The sequence below is a fragment of the Perna viridis genome, chromosome 2 (genome assembly GCF_037379345.1).
Source record: "Perna viridis isolate PV_CMFRI_1.1 ecotype Kerala chromosome 2, ASM3737934v1, whole genome shotgun sequence".
NCBI classification, from domain to species: Eukaryota; Metazoa; Mollusca; class Bivalvia; order Mytilida; family Mytilidae; genus Perna; species Perna viridis.
The window spans coordinates 37,978,668-38,000,140 of NC_142446.1; the positions used below are offsets into that span (position 1 = coordinate 37,978,668).

Genomic DNA, 21,473 nt, shown 5'->3' on the forward strand with positions numbered 1-21,473 from the left:
ACTATCAGGTTTATTTGTTTTTGGTTATATTTACCATCTATAAATAAAATTTTCCCCAAGAAATACTTGGATTCGATTCTATTCATCAGTCTCAGAGCGTTGCTGATTAGAAGATGGTTCACTAATGACAATGTCCATGTTCTGCATCTGGAAACACCAAAAGTCATTCCAGCATAAATAAATTAAAGTTTCATATGTTTCAGAGGAATCTAACATGGATTATAAAATCATTTCCCCCCTGGTTGACCAATGACAAAGTTCATATTTTGCATCAGGAAACCCAAAAAATCATACAGCTGCAAAAACAAGATAGGAGGTCCACAATGGCATCATGTAATAAAAAATATGTCAAAGCTAAATCAATTTCATTTTAGTGGTTTCTGATGAGTTCCAGATAAGAACTTGGGACAGACAAACAGTTGGACACCATCGTCACTATATGCCTCCCGCTTTTGAAGCAGGAGATATATTAAAGGAAAACCATCCTATACAGTTATTCTCGTGTGGTTTAAGGTCTCAGCTTGTTCATGGTATAAGAAAGTTGTAATGTTACTTTTGATTTTTCATACAGATTACAATTTTAAAGCTTCAGTCAAACCATGAATTTATATTCCTAACAAAACTTTTTATCTAAAATCAAAGATGTTATACAAGTTATAATATATGTTATATTGCAATCACCTCACTGATGGTGATCAGTCTGTCTGTCCGTTACATTTTCTAGCATAATATATTTCTCTACTTAGATATTAAGTATATTGCTTTCTCATGACAACTTGTACTGCGTCTCCCGTTTTCAGGTTCATCGCGCATCTACTTCCTCCATGTTGACGGATCGACTCCATAGTTTTTTAGGTGCTGCTTAATGGAAATTTTTGTAGCAGATTCATCAGTTTCTAATACAGGGAATGCTTAGAAATTTGGCATATTTCTTCTGCATGAGGAATTAAACTGTGTCCCTTTCTTAACATTGACTGGAATGGTTGAGTGGGGGTATTCTTTGCATGATGAAGCGTGCAACATCTTGTTCTTTCTGAATTAAAAATTCCACTCACTAAATAAATTTTGAGAAACAATGAACACTGATATCCAAGAACAGTAAATACCTTAATAGTATGTTCTGATTAGGCCAACTTAAATAGCTTCTATGTTCTCAGCCTCTGCTCTCTCATTTTTAGTGAGACCTCATTACCCATTTTTATCACAATATTAACATCAAGTATCGTTTAAAAAAACAACTTCCTCAACACTTTTCCTGGTTTTAAATAATGTAAAACAATCATAGCACTTTTTTATAAATGGTATAGAAGAATGAAATTCTTCAATCCCTCACCTGGTTTTCATGAAAAATAAAAAAACAGTTTAAAAACTAAGAAATGAACTGGATGGCCATAAATGGCTTTCCATAGATTAAATCTACATAGGTGAGATAGTTATGGGTAGAATAAGGTGAATAATTATAAGCAGATGGTACATTTTCTCAGTTCTACTTGGAAGGATCACATTTCTGTAACCTTGGTCTTCAATATTGCTAAGAGTAATCAAGGGAACCAAGATTCAAGCGAAATCAAAAGAATGTAATCCAGGAACAAAGATCAGACATGGAAAACAGACAAACACAACAAAGAACATAAAATAAATAGAATAAAACATGTATTCCAAAGAATAAGATGTATGGGTAGTTTCATAATGGCTGGATCAAAATTCAACATTAAGGTGTTAATTTTTAAGTTTCACAATGTCATAAGGTCAATTGGACAGATATTTGTGTTGTAAAATTCTATGTGCGACTTGATTGGCAAAGGGAAAACTAAAAAAAAGCATATTTTCATATCATTTTATATCAGCTACCTTTAAGCACATTGATTTTGTCTATAATTTCAGACAGTTTATGGTGTAAGGTATCACAAGTCTCCTTCACATCAGGATTCAATTCATCTGTTACTGTATCTGTGTAGTGTTGCTGAAATGCAAAATTGAAGTATCTAAAACTGACAGATTACTGTTAACATATTAATTTTCGCCATTTTCACGGTTGCCTAAAAAACGCAAAAAACAGTACCCGCAAAAATATATTCACATTACCAAGTCCTTGGACTGTTATAATCATGGTTTCCACCATTTTGAATAAAAACATCGTTTTGTGTAAGGGTCGTATCATTCAATGCAATCAAGTATGAATTTAAGCTAAGTCTATTATAAAAATGTATGCAGTAAAAGCATGTGGGTTATAATTTCTAAATTCATGATCATGTTAACATAATGACTGGTATCAATGGCCATAGAGTACCTGTCACATCAAATAACAAAAATAAATACTGTGCAAACATTCTATTCAAAAAAAGAACAAAATGTAAAAGTCAAACACACACTACAAGTAATCACCGATAAAAGGTTACCATTAAATACACACGCCGTGGACTATCATGAAAAATTAAATACACATGCCGTGGACTGTCATGAAAAAGCTGATCCGTAAACATGCAATTAAAGTGTCAAAATTTATCCCTAAAATTAGCTATGGCATGGGCAATTAAGTGAGTTTCAGATAAGAATATATTCATTGTTGGATTAAAATGTTGAAAAACCACGAAAATTACAATGTAATACACATTTATTTCATGTATTACAAATTAAAACTTTTTTAGTGTGGTATTGTTTGCACTTGAAATATAACAATTTACAGTGGCAAATGTAATATTTTAAGATTCATCATAAATAAAATATCATTGGTTTGCTGAAAGATTTGTGCACCAAATCAAGTACTTATTTGGCAAATTTGAATCACTGATATGGATTGCAGATAAAAAATGAGGATGTAACCAGTGCCTTGCAAATGACTTAACAATTATGAGCACTGTGACATCAGAAACTGGATTTAGTAAGGTCAAATTGTATACTGATGAGTGTGCATTATTATTAATTTTTTTTATGAAATAAGAAATCTATGCTTGTCCAAAACAGTAATGCCATGAAGATCCTACATAGGTCCTTATCAATAAGAGATTTTATAATTTAAGTAAATAAAATGTATTTTTGTAATGTGTATCTAAGAAAACCATGTGGCACCACTGCTTGCCTATAGTCAATTGATTAGTGAAACAAAATTGTTAGTTGGAAAATTATTAACAAAATATTTTTTGGCACGTGGTGGTATTATACACTGGCAAAAAAGAAAACCACACCAGTAAAAATGCACTAAAAAAGCTGGTTTTTTTTACTGTGATGTATGCAGTTTGGTTGGGTTAAATGAATCTCATTACTTGATTCATATTTTTCCATTTCCATAAAAGAAGCACATGTATTTATCAAATGACAGAAAATAAATTACTTTAAAGAATATCCAAAATTTCACAATTTGAAGGGCAAATTCAGGTGATTAGTACTTCCAATCCTTTTGGAAATGGAAATGATACTAAACCAAATACACATTTTTGAATGCCATTTACATACAGTCAATAAAAATAGGATTATTATAAAAGAAAATAAATGTCAAATGTTACCAATGAGACTAATTGTCCTTATATAGCATGATTTATTGTCATAGATTTATACTTTGTCCACCCACTAACTGGAGTTCCACAACTCTATTTCATACATGAAAATCACCCACAGAGATTAATAGTGGGTCACTGATCAAAAAGGTATCCTAACTAGTAATGACTTCAGCTTTCATATTAAAAGGTATTATGAAATCATGGTTTTTTAAATAATTAGAAAATAACTTTTAATAGATCAATGTTATACATGTATGTACCATTTTACATTTTTTTCTTGGACTATTCATAGACCTACCGTACCTTAATTTTTGTATACACTCCTTTTAACATGAGTTTAGCCGATGACAACATCTGAATTGATTGCTGTGATGTGGATGATTGCTCACTGTTCTTTATATAAACTGCAACAAAAGGAAATGAGAAGCTGTCTTTGTAAGAATCATGCAAAATCTGAAAAATGTAATACACCCCAAAAAAGGCTACATATTTTTTTTTGTAATTAAGTTGTTTTAAGGGTCTGTATTGTGTAATGTGTAATTATTCATTCATATCTGCCTGCTCTAAGGAGATAATTAACATTGAAAATCCAATAGATTCTATTGTATTTGAGTGTCATTTACAGAGTTATCTCCCTTAATTTTGAAATCTACAGTGCAATCTATATTATTTTTATCTCCTATAAACATGGGTTGTATGAAAAACCACATGTTACTTTCTGTTTACGATGAAATTTTTAAAAAAAATATCAAAAATAAAAATATGTAGGCTTTCCAACAATGAATCAGATTTTGCATGACTCTTGTGTGGAGTGCCACTTAAATGCATTACTAGATAAAAAAAAACGTACATTGTAGTTGTCTTGTTGCAATAGATCATGCAAAAAATACATAAAAAACAATCAAAACTGTTTTTACTCCTAAACATGGTATATAACAGAGTAAGTAAAAATAATGATATAATGTTTTTACATTTAAAAATTCAATATGTAGTTTCCTACTAACACAAAATATACTTAGTTCTAATTGTATAATATTAAACCCTGGCAGGACATTAAAAATCATTCATACAGTAAGCAAGTTATTAATACATGTCAAGTTGAAATATTCAAAATATTTTATTATCCTTTAATATATCATTTTAAATGATTAAGGCATGTCCAAAGATGACCAAATCTATACACATCAGGTGTGGATCAATATATTTTAAAATGGGGAATGGAGAAGTTCACATTATCCCCACATAATGCATGAATTCACAAAAGTTTTACAACAAAGGGGAGATTCCAACCCCTGAAACCCCCTTTTGATATATCACAAAGAATACTTTGTTACTAACCATTAGCCAGTTCTATAGATTGTGTAGCCACATCTTTACATTTGTCAACTTCTACCTGCCAGTTATTGTCCTGTGTCACACAACGATGTGATTTCTGTAAGTACTGTAATACCTGAAATGTATTTTGTTTCATAAAAAAAAAAACAAAAAACAAAAAAACAAATCTGGTGTTTTTTTGTGAATGAACACCTGCACCTGCATTTCATTTTTTAAATACCCTCTCTCAATTTACAGATAAAGAAATCATAATTTTTTAATTAAAAATATATTTTTCTTTTATAAATGAATTACATGTCTGAGTAAATTGTAAGTATAAATGCCCATATTAAAACCTTTGAATTCTTTCTTTTTCTTTTTTTTTTTTTTACAAAAAATGTATTTTAAATTCATAAACACTAAATACAATGAAAGCAAATAAGGATGGAACACAATAAGGATAAGGCTGATATACAGATATAAAACACAGTTTTTGCAAAATCTATTTACACACATTATGTTCCCTATTCGAGGAAAAGAGACAAATATTCTCCTTGATGTTCTCGTTTTCATGCTTCTCATTCAAAAGTTGGTCCTTTGAAGATAGATCTCTGGCATGAGGATGTTTCATCATAAGTCATCATAAGTACAATAATATGACCTTAACCTTTGACCTTAAAGTCAAACTTATGTTTTTAATTTCAACTAATTAATGGCTGCTGCCATTGACTAACATGTACTACCTATGGGGGAGTGGGAACTTAAGTTTTAAACAGTTCTTACCAGTTAAAACTAAACTTGCCAAGATAGCTTATTACATTCAACTTACTTTCTGTTGAGTTTCTTGGTTATTCTCCATACCATGACTTGTTAACTGGCTGTAATATTTCCAGATCAGAGAGTTATTGGTTATCTGTAAGACAACGGAAATCATATACTTTTAACAATTATATTATAAAAATATCATTGAATAAAAGCTGTACTGATATTTAAAGTTCCATAACTGAGAAATGAAAATAAGTTCATAGGGAAAATTTAGGAACTTTTTTCTATCAATGCATATATTCTACCCCAAAAAATTATTACAATCAACAGAACTTTTTAGTAGTAACAATTTTCCATACAAAAGTAACCTGACCAAAACTGTAAGTCAAATAGATTGTTGCAACCATACACCTCAGCTAGTTGTCTTGGATTCATACAACACATATAACTGAATTTCATTCTTTGCCATGTTTAAATTTCATATAAAAAAGCATTCCTTCAGAAAACACCAACTATAGCTCAAACACTGACATAAATAGCCACTCTTACTACATTTTTTAAAATAAAACCCACCTTTGAAGTAATTCTGCCGAACAGTTCTTGTAATTTTTGTTTATAGCTGGCTCCTGGATTGCCTGAACTATCTGCTATATCTTCTGTCACAACTCTGACAAGTACCTTCAGCACCTAATTAAAAACAAATGTAAAATTTTACATAACATATTTGTTTAGGTTGAAAACTAACAGGTTACACAATTATGAATCTCCATAGTGTTCCTGTTGGAGAAATTAAGTTAACTTGTTAAGTTCATTTATTAAAAAATTAAGATCAAGCTGGAAGTAACTTAAAGGCTACATTAAATACATAGTGTACCTCAGGGTCTGTCCATTTGTCTTTCAGATCTAAGAGTCTGTGGTAGGCTTGAATAGTTTCTTTGAACTCACCACAATCTGTTGTGACCTACAATAATATGATTATTTATAGAGTTACACAGGTAAACAACATTATATATAACTCCAGAATTTCCCTTCTCCAATAGAAGAGTATTATGGAACAATCTATTTAATGATAATTGGTGCACAGTGGATTCTATCTATATTCTATCTAATATAGTTATCAAAATATTGGCTGAAAATTGCTTAAAACATAATGTTTTGCCTTTCAAGGGCAATAACTCTATCAATGAGTCGTCCAACAAGCGTGATCCCTACAAACTTTGAAAAAAGGGCAATAACTCCAACATGGCATAACAGATTAAAATGAAAATCTGACCACAGATAGATCTCATTATTCTGTACACTTTTACACAGTCAGAATTTGGATTAACCTAACAGTTTTTGAGATATATGTGAAAAAACCACTGTCTAACATCTATGTTCTATATTTAGTAACTGTGGCCATGTTTTTTGATGAATCAAAAATCCCCACACCAGTTCTGTGCAGGATACCCCAAGAAACATTCATACCAAGTTTGGTTCTAATTGGTCAATAGTGTCAGATGAGAAGATTTTTGAAAGAAATAACATTAAAAATAGCAAAAAAAAAATGTCGAAAAACAGCAATAACTCCAACATGTCTTATCAGATTAAAGCGAAAATTTAACCACAAATGGATCTCATCATGCTGAACACGTTTACCCATGTCAGAGGAGAAGAGTTTTGATGACAACAACAGACGATGACAGATGCCAAATGATGGCAATAGCTCACAAGGCCTCCAGCCAGGTGAGCTAAAACTACTGCAATGTTTGCAAAAATATAAGAGCACCAATTAAAAATTAGAAGAGTGGGATAATCAAGCAGGCTAGATATTTGATTATTGCATCTAACATTGCATCCCCAAACACAAAAAACCAATTCAACCAAGTATTACCAGGAGATAATTTTCCCATATTCTCCAATCTTCAAAGTTACATCTTAGTGCCTCTTTCAGTGCTGTACAAGCTTTCTTCCTGCAATAGGCAAAAACTTTTTACCAATACATATCATTAATTGAGTCCTTAAAAAAGAAATTGTCTCCCCTAGCTTTATTTTTTATCACTACATACTTGTATAATATACTTTTGTTACAAGTATTTTCAAATGAGAATTGAAAGGAACTTATTTTACACTATCTCAGCAATTGCTTACTATCCTCACCATAATGAACAATAAATATGTTTATGCATTTCCCTTTTTTGATTTGTGCTGTTTTACTGCTTTTGCTACATTACTGTAATTATACATCAACACTTACTTATCTTTCAGCTTAATATAGGCAGATGCCAAATTATTCCATGCTTCAAAATTCTAAAAGAGAAAAAAAACATGTCAACATTATTATGACAAGTATTATTTTGTATCAAATCCATTTTTATTCTGAGTTTGCCATTATTTTACTGTAACTACAAGTGAATTTAAATAAAAATTAGTTTGGGTCATAGGAACCATAAATTTTAATTCTTAACAGAACATATTTTATTTTCAATTAAAAAAATTAACATCTACCATGAACTGAACAAACAGTGTTTCAATTAAATCAAGACAGTTAAAATTCACAAATAAAGTTTTGTTATTAGTAGGAAAACAACTACTATTATTCCAGAAATGATCCTCTGTGAGTCGAGACAACCCATGTAAGACGAGATCACATATGCTCGTCTTAACTTGTTCTCTTAACAAATGAAACATCATAAAAGTGGCAGCATCATAGACATATTCAAAACATAGGCAAGAGAAAATTTGACTCCGCTATATACTATGTTTCAAGAAATGGCAGCACTTTCTGCTATTCTTTTGATCAAACAAATTCAATAAATCTCCCAAAAATTACATACATCTGTATCAATCAGAACACATCTTTTGAAGGCTTTAGCTGCTAATTTGAAATCTTGTGATGTGGAGGCACAACACCCATAGGTAAACCATACTGGTATCTGCAAAACAAAAGAAAACTTTGGGGGAGAAGAGCTATGATAATAATATTTAAGCATGACACAATTTCACAAAGAGGTTAATCTGTAGAACTTTAAGTAAACAACTCTTAGTTTATTTAATTAGGTCATCATAAATATAAACACGATGTCCATGAAAAGTGACAAGTATTAAGCATAACAACACAAAACTTGCCAAAGGGAGACAATTTAAATAACACAAATTTTCTGCTTTTAAAGTTCATATGTGCAATATTTATGAAATAATACTTAGTATTTCTTCTTATTTTATACACGGGAAAAATTGCAAATATATAATCTCATATATTTTAAAACCTATTTTTTTCATGTGTAGTACTAATATAGATGTATATGCTTTTATGCATATGAAACACACATATGGTTTTCAAAATAAAAACATTCTCCTTTCAGATATGAATGCTTTTGTTGGTTTTAAAGATGAAAAACATATGTTGCATTTTTTCCTGTATATGGGACATTAAGAATCTAAGATCGCTGAGAATCCATGACAGAGAAATCTCAGAGACCTGTGGGAAAGATTTCAATTTCTCTACTAAGATTTTCCTAGTCTTGCATTCTCTAGTGGTGTTTGATTCTTTTTCTCACTTATAAAATTTAGAATGTTTAGTAAGTTATGTGTTAAGTGTGCCATTTTAGGATATCTCACATGGCTAAAAATAAAAACATGCTTGTCTTTTTAGTGAGGTATGTGTAATCATGATAGTATATCTTGATAACAAAATTTTGTTACACACCAGTCCCATTGAATCCACAAGGCAAAGTCATGATAATTAAACATTCATAATTAAGCATACTATCACTTACCTGTAGAGAATTTACTTTCAATGACCTTTCAAAGCACTCTAAAGCCTTCGGAAACTAAAAGAAAAACACAAAGATAATTCAACATTAACAACATTTCTCAGAACTTTTTCAAGTAAATGGAACAGTTAGGTTGGCATTTTTTTTTTACTTTTTTATTGCCCTAAAAAAAAATGAAGGTTACTTCACATACAATAAATGTGAAGCAAGGAAAATGACAACAAATGTATTTTGTTTTGATTTCTGTTGTAATGATAAGGCAGTGAAAGGATTACTGATGCCAATAAAAGGACTATTTTTTGTAGGCCTAGCTTTTTTTAAAAAGAAAGTGGTATATCCTGTCTACTCACATTTTCCTCAGCAAAGTAAACATATCCCAGACATCTTTGTGACCTTGCATTGTGATGGTTAGACATCTCCCAAGCCTTCTCATAGAATTGTTTATCTCTAGTCACATCACCTAGGAAACACCACATGTTCGGTGTTTCTTTGATTTTCAACTGCTGTCGTATTACTGACTCTGCCTAATAAATAGAATTGAAGGAATATAAGATGGGAACTATTATGCTGTAATTGTTAAATTACAAAGTTAATTATTATAGGTCTTCAGTTTACAGAGGTATTTGTTATCAAATACTGAATTTATTAAAGTCTTCTGAGGGAAAAATGGAATTCTTCAAATAACTTGTTATGTTTCACTTGGGAAGGGTTAAAGGGAATCCAACTTTGGATATGCAGTGTGTGTATAAGGCAAATGGTATTGAGCAAGTTTTTGACTTTGACAATGTATTAGCCCAGACTAGTACAATACCGTTTCCATTTTTCCAAGCCTCTGATAACACTTTATTGCATCTTCCCATAATTCCAACCTTTCATATGTTTCTAATGCTGATCCTGTTGCACCAAGACTTAGCAACAAATCAGCAAGATTTTTCTGAAAAATGGAAGTTTAAAAAAATGTTATTTGAAAAGTGATCCTAAATTAAACAAAAAAGAAACACAGTTTTATTCTAATTCAAGTTGAATAAAAAATAAAACCCTTTATTCAAAAGAAATAGTAGAATAAACGAAACTCTGTTTGGCCACATTTATAGTTAGAACTACTAAGTTTTTTTATCTGTAAATACTATATACCAAGAAAATTTAGCACAGTCTTTTTTAACATTTTATGTAATTAATCTACATTTGAACAATTTTGATTTTTTAATTGTTCCTCAAATCTTTTAAGAAAATATTATTAAGTTTTCATGTTACAGGTCAATCTGTGAAATAGCAATATTAAACAGCCACACAAATTTTACAGTTTACAGTATATACAGTAAAAAATCTGTTATGTAAAGACATTCACTGATACTGATACATGTAGTTTCTGATGAGAAGAAAAGACATTGGTATCTGAACTCTAATCCATAAAAGTTGTTGCTACCTGTATAGTCCATAAAGGAGGTATAGCTGTACTGTAAAATAGATACAATCTGTCTCCTGCTGGAGGTTCAGCTTCTTTTGACTGTTTTACAAGCTCCTGTTAAACGTAATCAAATCAGTACATTGTATATAATATAGGGTTATTGCATGAATATTGAGGAAAATTGGACTGATCAATATATCATATTGCACGAGTTTAAGAGTGCAACATCATATACTGTGAGGTCCAATATTCATGCAATAACCCTTTTATTATATATATATATATATATATATATATATATATTCTTTCACTGGTATATTTTCAATAGATCTCAATCAATTCTTGGCAATGAGCCACATGTAGAAAATGTTCAAGTCTCTTTTTGTGCAATTAACATTTGACAATGAAATCTTCCATCTTGTTTATATCAACGAAGTCTATTTAGTTATTTAGTTCATTTGCTTCGGATTCAGGGGTTCCTGACAATTCTCGCTTTTTCAACAGAAATGCGATGTCTTGTTCCACCATCTTTGATTGTTTATTAGACTACAAGTGTGCAGTATCAAAATCAACATTCGGTACACAACCATACTTTTCCCAGAATTTATCTTTAAAAGCCAAGGCACAGAGTAAAATATGGAAATATAGTGTACGATTTTTCACAACAGACTAAATTGGGAAAAAAATATTACTATATAATAATATTGCATACAATTAAAAGTATTCTGTACTCCTACAAATGAGTTATGAACTTTAAACCAGAAAATTTAAAAAAATCTGTTTCAGGGTTGTATTTACATTTTCCAAGAACAAGTGGGCAATTCCACAATGATACATGGTACATAAAAATGAATCTTCACGTCATTTTATCTTAAACTAAGGAAATATATATATACCCACGATTCCAAATTTCCAGTGAAAAGGGCAATAACTCTGGAACATAAATTTCTATATACACTTTACTGGAACGTTGACCCTTAGTTTTTTTAATTTGTAAAGATTTTAGTCCGACAGTTCTTGAAATTTAATAAATTCACTTTAACAACCCTCTTACCTCTAACTGCATCATAGACCTCTCTACAGTCCTCCTTCGACCTCTCTGTAGTAGTGACCTTCTGAACAGGGCACTGACACAGACAGACCAACACTTTACTTGGGATAAAATATACTGTAAAAATAATATTCATATTCTAAAATTTTCAGTGATTATACATTGAGCCTTCTTTTCAGAAAATACAAACAATTTTCTTTTGAAAATACTGACATTCAGCCAATCAAGGGTAAGGCTTTATAAACAAAAATGTCTTTAGAAAAAAATGTTATTCCTGTCCAAACTAAACAATACCTGATTCAAAGTCTCTTCTGTCAGTTTAACATTTCAAATTGAACAAAAGTCAAAACTGATATGAAATATGTATGCTAAGTGGATTACTTTTTAAGTTTTGTTGGCCAAAATACATGAATTAAATATCAAAAGGAACCAAACAATTGTGTGCAATGCAATTCCATATTGCTCTTGTGCAAACTCATAGCATCATTGACAAATGGGCATTTCATATAAAGTTTCGTTATGTAAGAAATGGGCTATTTAACGAACAGCAGTAAAAATACCTCAAAGAAAATATACACTGCACATCTGGATAATACCCAATATTCATGCAATAATTCTTTATCACCACATCTTAACTATTTTTAAGTATTAGAACTTACATTTATATAAGCCATGACTTCCTCCTCTGTGATTTGATCCATATGAGCTTGGCTTCTTCTGTGGTCTTCCCTACAATAATCAAGGAATTAAAATAAAGAACTAAAATATCCTCATACTATCTTCTATTAAAACTGAGAAGTTATGTGGTATTATTTGTATTTATGGTATAAATACAAACTACTTAAATGTAAAATTATGTTTATAATCTGATACTAAAATACTCCTTATATTGATAACGAAACCCTTTAAATAAAATAAATGCAAAATTTAAATATGTCTTGCAAATTTACACATTGTACATAAAAACAATGTGAAATTTTATTCTTAACATATAAATTAACATAGAATGCACAGCATACAAAAATTCTGTGACAGACAGACAGACAAGACAATACAAAAATAATATTCTAAGAGCATGCATTTACTCTTAACTTTGTAAAGACCATTTATATCAAACAAGCAGATGGACAAAGTTACTCCATTATACCACCCACTAGTTAAATGGGGACATAAAAATATTCTGGGAACATGTATTCATTCTTAAATTGTTCTGTAAGGAAGACTTACATCAAACCAATAACAAGGGCCTGTTCTACAGCTGATAATCTGATCATAGGAATATCTCCTTCATCAAAGTTAATACTGTCTAAAACTGTATCATCATCTAATGGTAAGATCTGAAATAAATATTGTCTCTATGATAGTGTTGTTTTTATTGGTTTTTTTTCTGAGTTGGTAAAACCATAATTTCAAAGTCTTAAGAAGTTATTGATGTTAGATAGTAGTCAATTTTAATGCAAAATTTGTTGTAATGTCACATTTCATTGGATAATGTATTTTGGGGTATCATTGCCTCAAAAATTTCATTTACAATACAGTTAACTTTTAATTCAAAACTGCACTGCCAAAGTATAAACCAATAAAAAAAGAGTTATAAGTAGTTAGTTAATTTTATCAACATAGTACCAAGTTTCTTGCAATTCTAAAAAAATGTGAAAATAAAGACTAACAACTTTTAGATAATTCCTTACATTTTAAAAGGAGAGGAACAAAACATTAAAAAAATATAGTACATGTTCTGTTATTGAAAACATACCTTGGGTAAACTATTAGATACATTTTCCATTTCGACTGAAACCTCAGATTCCCTTTCTACTTTTAGTACCAGTTGAGCTTTACTGTCCTGCTGAAATTTTGTCCTCTTGCCCATAATTCCTGACAAAAATCACTATATGATTTAGCATAAAACACCTTCAATTGTTTTAAAAAGTTTTAAACAAATTAAAAAAGGCATGCAAAAAAAACGTCATCTTACATTTTTATTTTCTTTAGGAATGATTAGATACAGCAAAATGCTTACAAAATATCAAGTCCCAATAAAGTTCTACTATTTAATACTACATGTTTCCCTAGTAATTTGTTATTCCTCATGACACGTAATACTGTACTGACAGATAAATAGAGGGAGTCAAATGTACCTGTTAATTCCAATGAAAGCCCAGCTACTTTGTTTGCAGTATTAAAATGTTCCTTCGCTTTCCTGTACTCATAAAACATGTGACATAAATATCCTGCCTCTAGATTAAACTGGATTATCAAATCTCTGTAAATAAATCAGGATTTACTAAATAAGGATTAGAGGAAGAGTGTGCTAATATCTCAAACTTTGTTTTGAAAATAAGCAAAGACACATTTGAATGAGAACCTGAACACATGTGCTGTATATTCACATGAAAACACATTGTAACTAGAGAATGTCATTCTATGTAAGGTTTATTCATATTGAAAGATAAACAATGTTCTATTATTATTTCATTGCACTCAAATTCAATAGCACAATTGCTTTTAAAGCAATTACAAAAACTCCACACATGACCTTTAAAGTACATTTTTGAAACCAGACATATTTTCATGGTAGCAGTTAATCATTTATAAAGTTATGAAATATCAGGACAAAATAAAGCCATGTAATGTTGTACTTAGTAAAAGTCTTGAAAACTTTAGATTAAAATTTTCTATGCATAGTGGATATTTATACATGACAAATTTTCATCTCCTACCTATTTTCGTCATCAGTGAGAAGTGGCTCGGCCTTTGATACTGAAATGTAAATGTGAACAATATAGAACAATGTGTATCTTAACTAGAACTGTATGTAAGCTCATTCAGTCAAACACTGTTACAGACACTTAAATTGGATTATCTCCCTTGGCAATTATATTGCTTCATGCACATCTACCGGTACCCCTAATCCTGTAATCCCATGTAAAGTTTCATTAAATTCCACTGAATGCTTAGGTTTGACAGACAGATGGAAAAGCTGATTCCTATATACCCACAGGATTGTTTTTTGCCTGTGTGTATAATTATTGTAAGATGAATTGTAATAATCATGAAGCATTATCAACAAATATATCCAAATATAATTCATACTAAAATATGATTGCCTTAAACTGATTACTTACAATCATCTATTATTGGTATGACAGTGGCTTTAAGTGTAGGAGATTTATCATCCAGAATATACTGTTGTACACCTAAACATCTCATTAACCACCAGGACCAAATCTGAAACATCATATTTATACAGTCAAAAGTGAAGCAATGATGTGGGGGAGATGTTAAAGTATACAGAAAGAGACTTGGTTTATACTTAGTATTTGTAAAGCTTAGACAAATATTACCAGTACTTTATACAGAAGATTATACAGTGAAACCAGTCTAAACTGTACCTTTTTCAAACTGATAGATTTGTTTTCTACAGGTACAAAATATATAATATTTAAACTCACATATTAGGACCTTAGGTAATGCCTGTTATTAGAAAATTTTAAGTTTATTCAGGGTTTGTTTTAGTCAGGTTTCACTGCATATACCAATAAACATGTACATCATTGCCATTAACAACACATGTGCATCATGGCCAATAACAACACATGTACATCATTGCCCTTAACAACACATGTACAGTAGATTCCGCTTAATTGCATAGCCTATTTGCCAGTAAAAATTATGCAAATAACCGGGCTATTCTTATAACCGAAATTACGATTTTAGCGGAAGTGCGAGTTCAGGTAAGACGACGATACTGTGGATCAACCAGGGATATCACTGTTCAACATTTCTGATCTGGTATTTAATTCTTATAGACCTTCTCATTGTATTGTTCTTTTATCAATAAATAATAATATATATTGTGTTTGTCTTGTTTATTGACCTTCTTTACGCTGTTTCTCATCTATAAATAGTCAAGTAATTTCCTGACCTTTCTACGAAAGCAAATCCTACATTTCATATTTCAGGCAGGATTCAGTGTAATATTCATCAATGTTTGCAGTTTTTGGGCCTTTGAAATGGTCTGTGTGTTTTTATTCCTCTATTCATTGTACACTGATAGTTGTGTATTATACGCGTCATTGACCTCGATGTATTCCTATGAAGAGTGGATAGTATGGGGCACCTTAGGGTAGTTGAATTTCATTAGACATTGTACTGAATGAATGACTTTTAATTTTCGTATGATATTTATGCCTAGTAACCCAAGCTCACTCAAAACTGTTCAGCTCATTAAAGAAAATTAAATTTACATTGATAATCATTTGTAGTCGGAAGAATTTAAATAGGTACAAAAAATACCCCAAGCCGAACCTCAAGCCGCATCATAAGGCGCGGCATGTCGTCAGAAGTCATTGTTCACCTAGGTACTTGTTTATTTTAATGTAATTAGAAATCATTTATATTGTCTTTTATGTCCATGATTTTTTAATCCATTATTAACACCCCCTGATTGATGATAATCTAGTTTTTACAACAATAAATATGATTGACATATTTATGACCCGAAGGCTTAAAATAGAATTTGGGAAAACCTGTCTTTACCTGGACGAGGCAAAATTCTCTATGCAATAAACCGAAATGCACCTCCAAGGCCTATGCAAATAAGCGATTTTTTCTCTAATAGAATAATAGAAAATGGTTTTGTGCAGGAGAAAATTATGCTAATAACCGAAATATGCAATTAAGCGATATGCGATTAAGTGGAGTCGACTGTACATCATTGCCTTTAACAACACATGTACATCATTGCCATTAACAACATATGTACATCGTTGCCTTTAACACATGTACATCATTGCCATTAACAACACATGTACATCATTGCCATGAACAACACATGTATATCGTTGCCATTAACAACACATGTACATCATTGCCATTAACAACACATGTACATTGTTGCCATTGTCAACACATATATTTATTTACAATAGCAAATCATCTTTACCTGTAAATGTTTTATGTGTTCTCTGTACTCTAACAGTATAGTTCTGGCTATATAGAGGTAGTCCAACCCAATACATCTCCCATACACTTCTTCACCATCCACATATAGTTCTGTTTCAAGGTTTTTCATAAAAACTGGATCCTGCGGAAAAAAAACAGTATGACTGAAAAATATTACATCCCATTCTCTACAGCCAAAGTATTTTCCAAGTTCAAAAAATTTCACAAATTTGGTCTAAAGCAAAATGTGTAAATTTTCACACTATGACTACATTCAAAATAACATTCCTGTGAAAAAAATGTACATGCATTTTACATGTAGGAAATTTAATTTTTGCTTCTTATTTCTATTCAGCTACAAAATGCACAATCGTGAGGCAACTGAGTCTTTACTATAATAATTTCTAAGCAAATTGTCGTTTTAAAAGTCATAATAATATAATGTACATGAACATATTATAGATATGATATATGTTAACCTTTGGAACAACTTATATGGGAGATTCTCCCCAATCTCTCTCACTGTATCAAATAGGAGATTTTTACATAACAGCAAATTTTTGGTGTGAAATGTTTAGTATTATTTCACAGAAAACTATACCAATTTTAACAAAAACCTCCCACATCTCCTTACATCTCTATGAGGGAGATTCTAAAATTTTCAATGTGGCAGAGTTAACAGGTATGCATGAAACTAACAGTGTTTCTCAGTGTTCAATTTTAAACTAATATTATCCCTATCAAATCTGTTATATGAAAGAGCTTCATCAAATCAAGACCAACTATATTAGGCAGTGGACAATTCCTATGACCATTTTCAGAATGAATGTTTTACTTCAAGTCAAGTTGATCAAACATTGAGCTGGAGTGCTCCTAGCATATCCTAACATTTGCCAATAGTATGAACAACAAACCTTTCTTTTCTCTTTAATCACAGTAGATAACCAATCAAAGGAATCTGCATTGTTGACAGGACCCAACCAGTTATTTTGCAGAAAGGACTGTAAACATGATATTGCTATCCCCAACAGTTGTATCTCCCTATAAATATATTAAGTGAAGTCCATGATAGAATCAGACTGATGGTGATACACATAAAAAGATGAAATTATTAAAGTCATTAAAAAACTAAGAAAAAACTGTTCATACAAATAATATTACCAAGATAAAGTGGTGAAGGGAGACCTTTTTTTTTCTTTTAATATACATGTAGGAAATAAACATGGTAGGAACATTTGTGGTGCTAACAATTTTCAAATGCTTAAACAATTTTTCACCACCACATTTACATACTGGCTTTGAAACTCTATTTTGTTTTGTTTTTATTAGTGTTTTATCCTTTTATTTTCTGTACTACATGTAAATATTGAAGTACACGCATGAACTTAAAATTTAAAGAAATAACACACTTCAACGTAACTTCTTATTTATAATCTTTTTTTCTAACATACCTTAAGCATGAAATTCCATTCTCTAAAAACTGAGGAATATTGTCTTGTAACAAAAGTTCATAGCACTCTCTATTGTTTAAGTTGACATTTAGAACTTTTCTTGCCACTTCACTGTTCAATACACAATCATATCTGTTCTGCAATAAATTACTTATGAAGATTTTGTCTATTTCTTCAGCTCCTAAAAATAAATAAATTTTTATTAATAGATGTTTTCTATCTCGGATAATTAGAAATTTACATGATCCAGCATTTACAGATTCATTCATTTAGGTTCATATGATTTTTTTTGGTCATTTCTCTATGTCTTGGAAAAGTAAAGCGAACTTGAACAAGGGTTTGGTAGGCTTTGTTGAAAGAAAAATAAATTGCAATACAAGTTACATCTTACTGAATTGACAACCCACCAAACTTGACTCTTACTGTATTTTACTCACTTAAATGTGATAAGAACCGCTGGCAGAGCAGGAATATTTACCATTCAATAACACCTGCTGTCACTCATTGTTCTTTTTTTTTCTATGCTGTTTGTTTTCATTATCTTCAGTTTTTATATGTAATTGTACATTCAAACCTCAATAGCTCGAATTCCATGAAACCACTGAAATGTGTTTGAGTTATCAGGAATTCGAGAAATCGAAGCTCGTATTGTTCCGGATTTCCATCACTGTTGGTCTGAGTACTTCCTACAAAGTTTATCTTAGTTCTCAGATATTTTTCATTCTTTTTCGGAAGGTTATGTTGATTTGTGGACATTAAAAATGATGTGTTTGCTTTTAAAAAACTTTCAGAGTTTAAATTCCTTGGTCAATAGTTTGTTTTGCCGACTTTGGAACATTCTCCAACTTCAATCAGTACTATCTTAGTTTAAAACTACCTAATTAGTGATGACTAAAGTATTACCTGTAATTAACTAAAATGACACTGATTAATGATAGGGTTTCAGTTTTCTTTTATTACCCAAGCTGACTAAATGGCTGACAAGTTTGAGTTAATTAGGGTAATTCAATCGGGTTTATTACCGAACAGACCGACAAGTCAGTTTGAGGGTATGAGAAATCCAAGGTTATTTCCATTGATTACATAGGAGAAAAGTTTGGCACTTTGGATTGTGTTCGAAAAATCCTGGGTGTTCGAGCCATCAGAGTTCGAGCGAGTGAAGTTCGACTGTACTTTATTCTGTTATCTACATTGTGTATGTATCTCTGTTTCCTGTTCTCACATTTTGGCCATGTACTTGGATTTTGATGTTTCTAAATTGTCCTATTTTGATGCTCTGACATTTTTTGAGACATTTAATACTTAAACTATACATTTTTTTACATGGCATCAGTGCCACAAAACTTGAAATATTACTTCAGTCTGAGAATGTTCTTAATCACTTATGACCTCATAACATCTAGAAACTTTGTTTGGAATAACTATGAAGTTAAGAACATTTTCCTAATTCAGTTTAGAACCTTTTGCCCTTTACAATGTACATGTACAGCAGGGCTGCCAATGAGCATACATGACCATATGCATGTACAACCATAAGATAGGGCTTGGGGTAGAACGAAAAAAAATTCATTGTAGAGGTATAAATTGGACATACATAAAGACTACCCTGCAGTTATGTCAAAAGGGTCTATTTTCCTAAGATTTGTATTGCTCTTGCAAGAAGTCCTAGCCAAATGTTTGGACTGCAATGTGGGAAACCACCGCTCGCCAGCTCACCAAATAGGAGTAGATGTGTAATTTGGCGAGTTCTCATTGGCTTACGCTGGTCAATTTGGCAACCGTCATTAGATTGGCAAGTTCCAAGGAAAGTTAACCAGCCAACAGCTTATTTAGTTAAACATCCCTTAACATCATACATAAAAAATATGTTCCCTACATATTAAGAAGTTTAGCTTGAATGTGTCAAGAAAATTTTGCACAATTTTATTGACTTGTGAAGCATTGTATATGATATGCCATTTTAATTTCTGGTAAACGGGATGTGCCAAAACTTACACCACGGTCCTGATCTCGTCTTAGTAGTCAAACGAAATTATCTTGGTAATTTATGAAATGTTACCTTGCAAATTAGTTGTTTATTGTCAAAATAAAATTGAACAAGAAGCAAATGATAAACATTTTCTTGTTTCATAATGATGAATCTGTTGAAATATAGTTTTATTTTTAAAATATGAGTTCAGAAATGGAGTACTTTAAGTACTTGAAAAACTTTAACGGGAGAGAATATTCAAAAATGGAAAAGATTTTTATAAATTTAGAAACAAATGAAAAGATAGTTAAAGAAAGAAAAAGAAAGGCAGAAATCCAAGAGAAAACAGATGATAGTACAGACAAAAAAAAACAAAAAAAATTTGGCTAGCTGAATTTTTATTTCGCTAGCAAGATCACATATTCCACTAGCCAGTATGGCAAGTTGTGAAAAAAAATGGGTTTTTCACACTGGACTGGAATGAGAAGATGCATTCTCCTAGGCCTGTTTCTGTTTTAGTGCGACAGTTTCACTCACAACTGATGTTCAAACCGTTATAATGGGTAACCTAGATTCATTTGTACATGCATAACCATAGACCTGTAATTAAGGAGATATGCAACTAACTGAAATATCACATTAACATGCAGCCCGGAACGAGACCTTGTACTTACTTAATAAACAATGACAACATGACTTTAAATGATCATAACTAAAAAAGTATTGCAAATATTAAAATAAAACCTTCAGTTTCTCATTCTACAATATCTTCGCTTCATGTTCAAGCCACATTTTTCTTTCTACCAAAACAAACAAAAAAAGAAATATGGAAAACATGTTATGCCTCCCCCAATTTTTACGGAAATGAAAGTAATTCAAATTTTTTTTATCACTTTAACCTTTCAAAGTTTAATTGTTTTTTATAAAGATAATTTAATAAAATCTGCACTTCAAATCATGCTCTTCCGTTACACAGTCTCCACAGTAAATACTTATATATTTACCGTCAATATCAAATATGTCCTGCGACTCATCTATTCTACAACATGAAATCAAACTCTTTTCCACTTTTGAAATCATAATTCAGTGCGTATTCCTCTTTCTAACTTGATATTTTTTTATTCGCATTGTGATTCATGAAGGCTGACATGTTGGAAATTTTAAGTGGAAGAGTCATCCACTGACTGGATACGTTTCACTATCCGCAATTATTGACGGGAAGTTTTTTTTTACTTTTTTGATTATCACTAATTATCACGAATTCTTTTGCAAGTTTGGGTGCAATATAGACCGACGAAATCACTTCAAGTGTCAAAATC

General features: G+C 31.1%; 1 protein-coding gene across 1 annotated transcript; it reads right to left on the reverse strand.

Annotated features, from left to right (window-relative positions):
- Positions 1-1,821: 1,821 nt before the first annotated feature.
- On the reverse strand, positions 1,822-21,329 carry LOC148624932 (tetratricopeptide repeat protein 27-like). Its single transcript, XM_088568058.1, has 24 exons — positions 21,159-21,329; positions 18,186-18,366; positions 17,649-17,775; positions 16,736-16,876; positions 14,916-15,018; positions 14,511-14,550; positions 13,929-14,053; positions 13,547-13,665; positions 13,018-13,127; positions 12,450-12,519; positions 11,794-11,907; positions 10,758-10,853; positions 10,143-10,265; positions 9,682-9,855; positions 9,335-9,388; positions 8,393-8,491; positions 7,813-7,865; positions 7,450-7,528; positions 6,451-6,537; positions 6,150-6,263; positions 5,641-5,724; positions 4,836-4,947; positions 3,801-3,901; positions 1,822-1,963 (listed from the first exon to the last, which is right to left on the reverse strand). Exons 1-24 carry the CDS (start codon positions 21,232-21,234, stop codon positions 1,844-1,846), a joined length of 2,502 nt encoding a protein of 833 aa, XP_088424184.1. The 5' UTR covers positions 21,235-21,329; the 3' UTR covers positions 1,822-1,843.
- Between the last annotated feature and the right edge of the window lie 144 nt (positions 21,330-21,473).

Excerpts from the sequence above, each read along its gene's own strand:
- LOC148624932 (XM_088568058.1), bottom strand. The coding sequence starts at position 21,234 with ATGATTTCAAAAGTGGAAAAGAGTTTGATTTCATGTTGTAGAATAGAT. Across the intron at positions 13,666-13,928 it reads GCTTTCATTGGAATTAACAG|GAATTATGGGCAAGAGGACA; the intron begins GTACATTTGACT and ends GATTTTTGTCAG. Across the intron at positions 10,854-11,793 it reads GGTCTATGATGCAGTTAGAG|GAGCTTGTAAAACAGTCAAA; the intron begins GTAAGAGGGTTG and ends TACGTTTAACAG.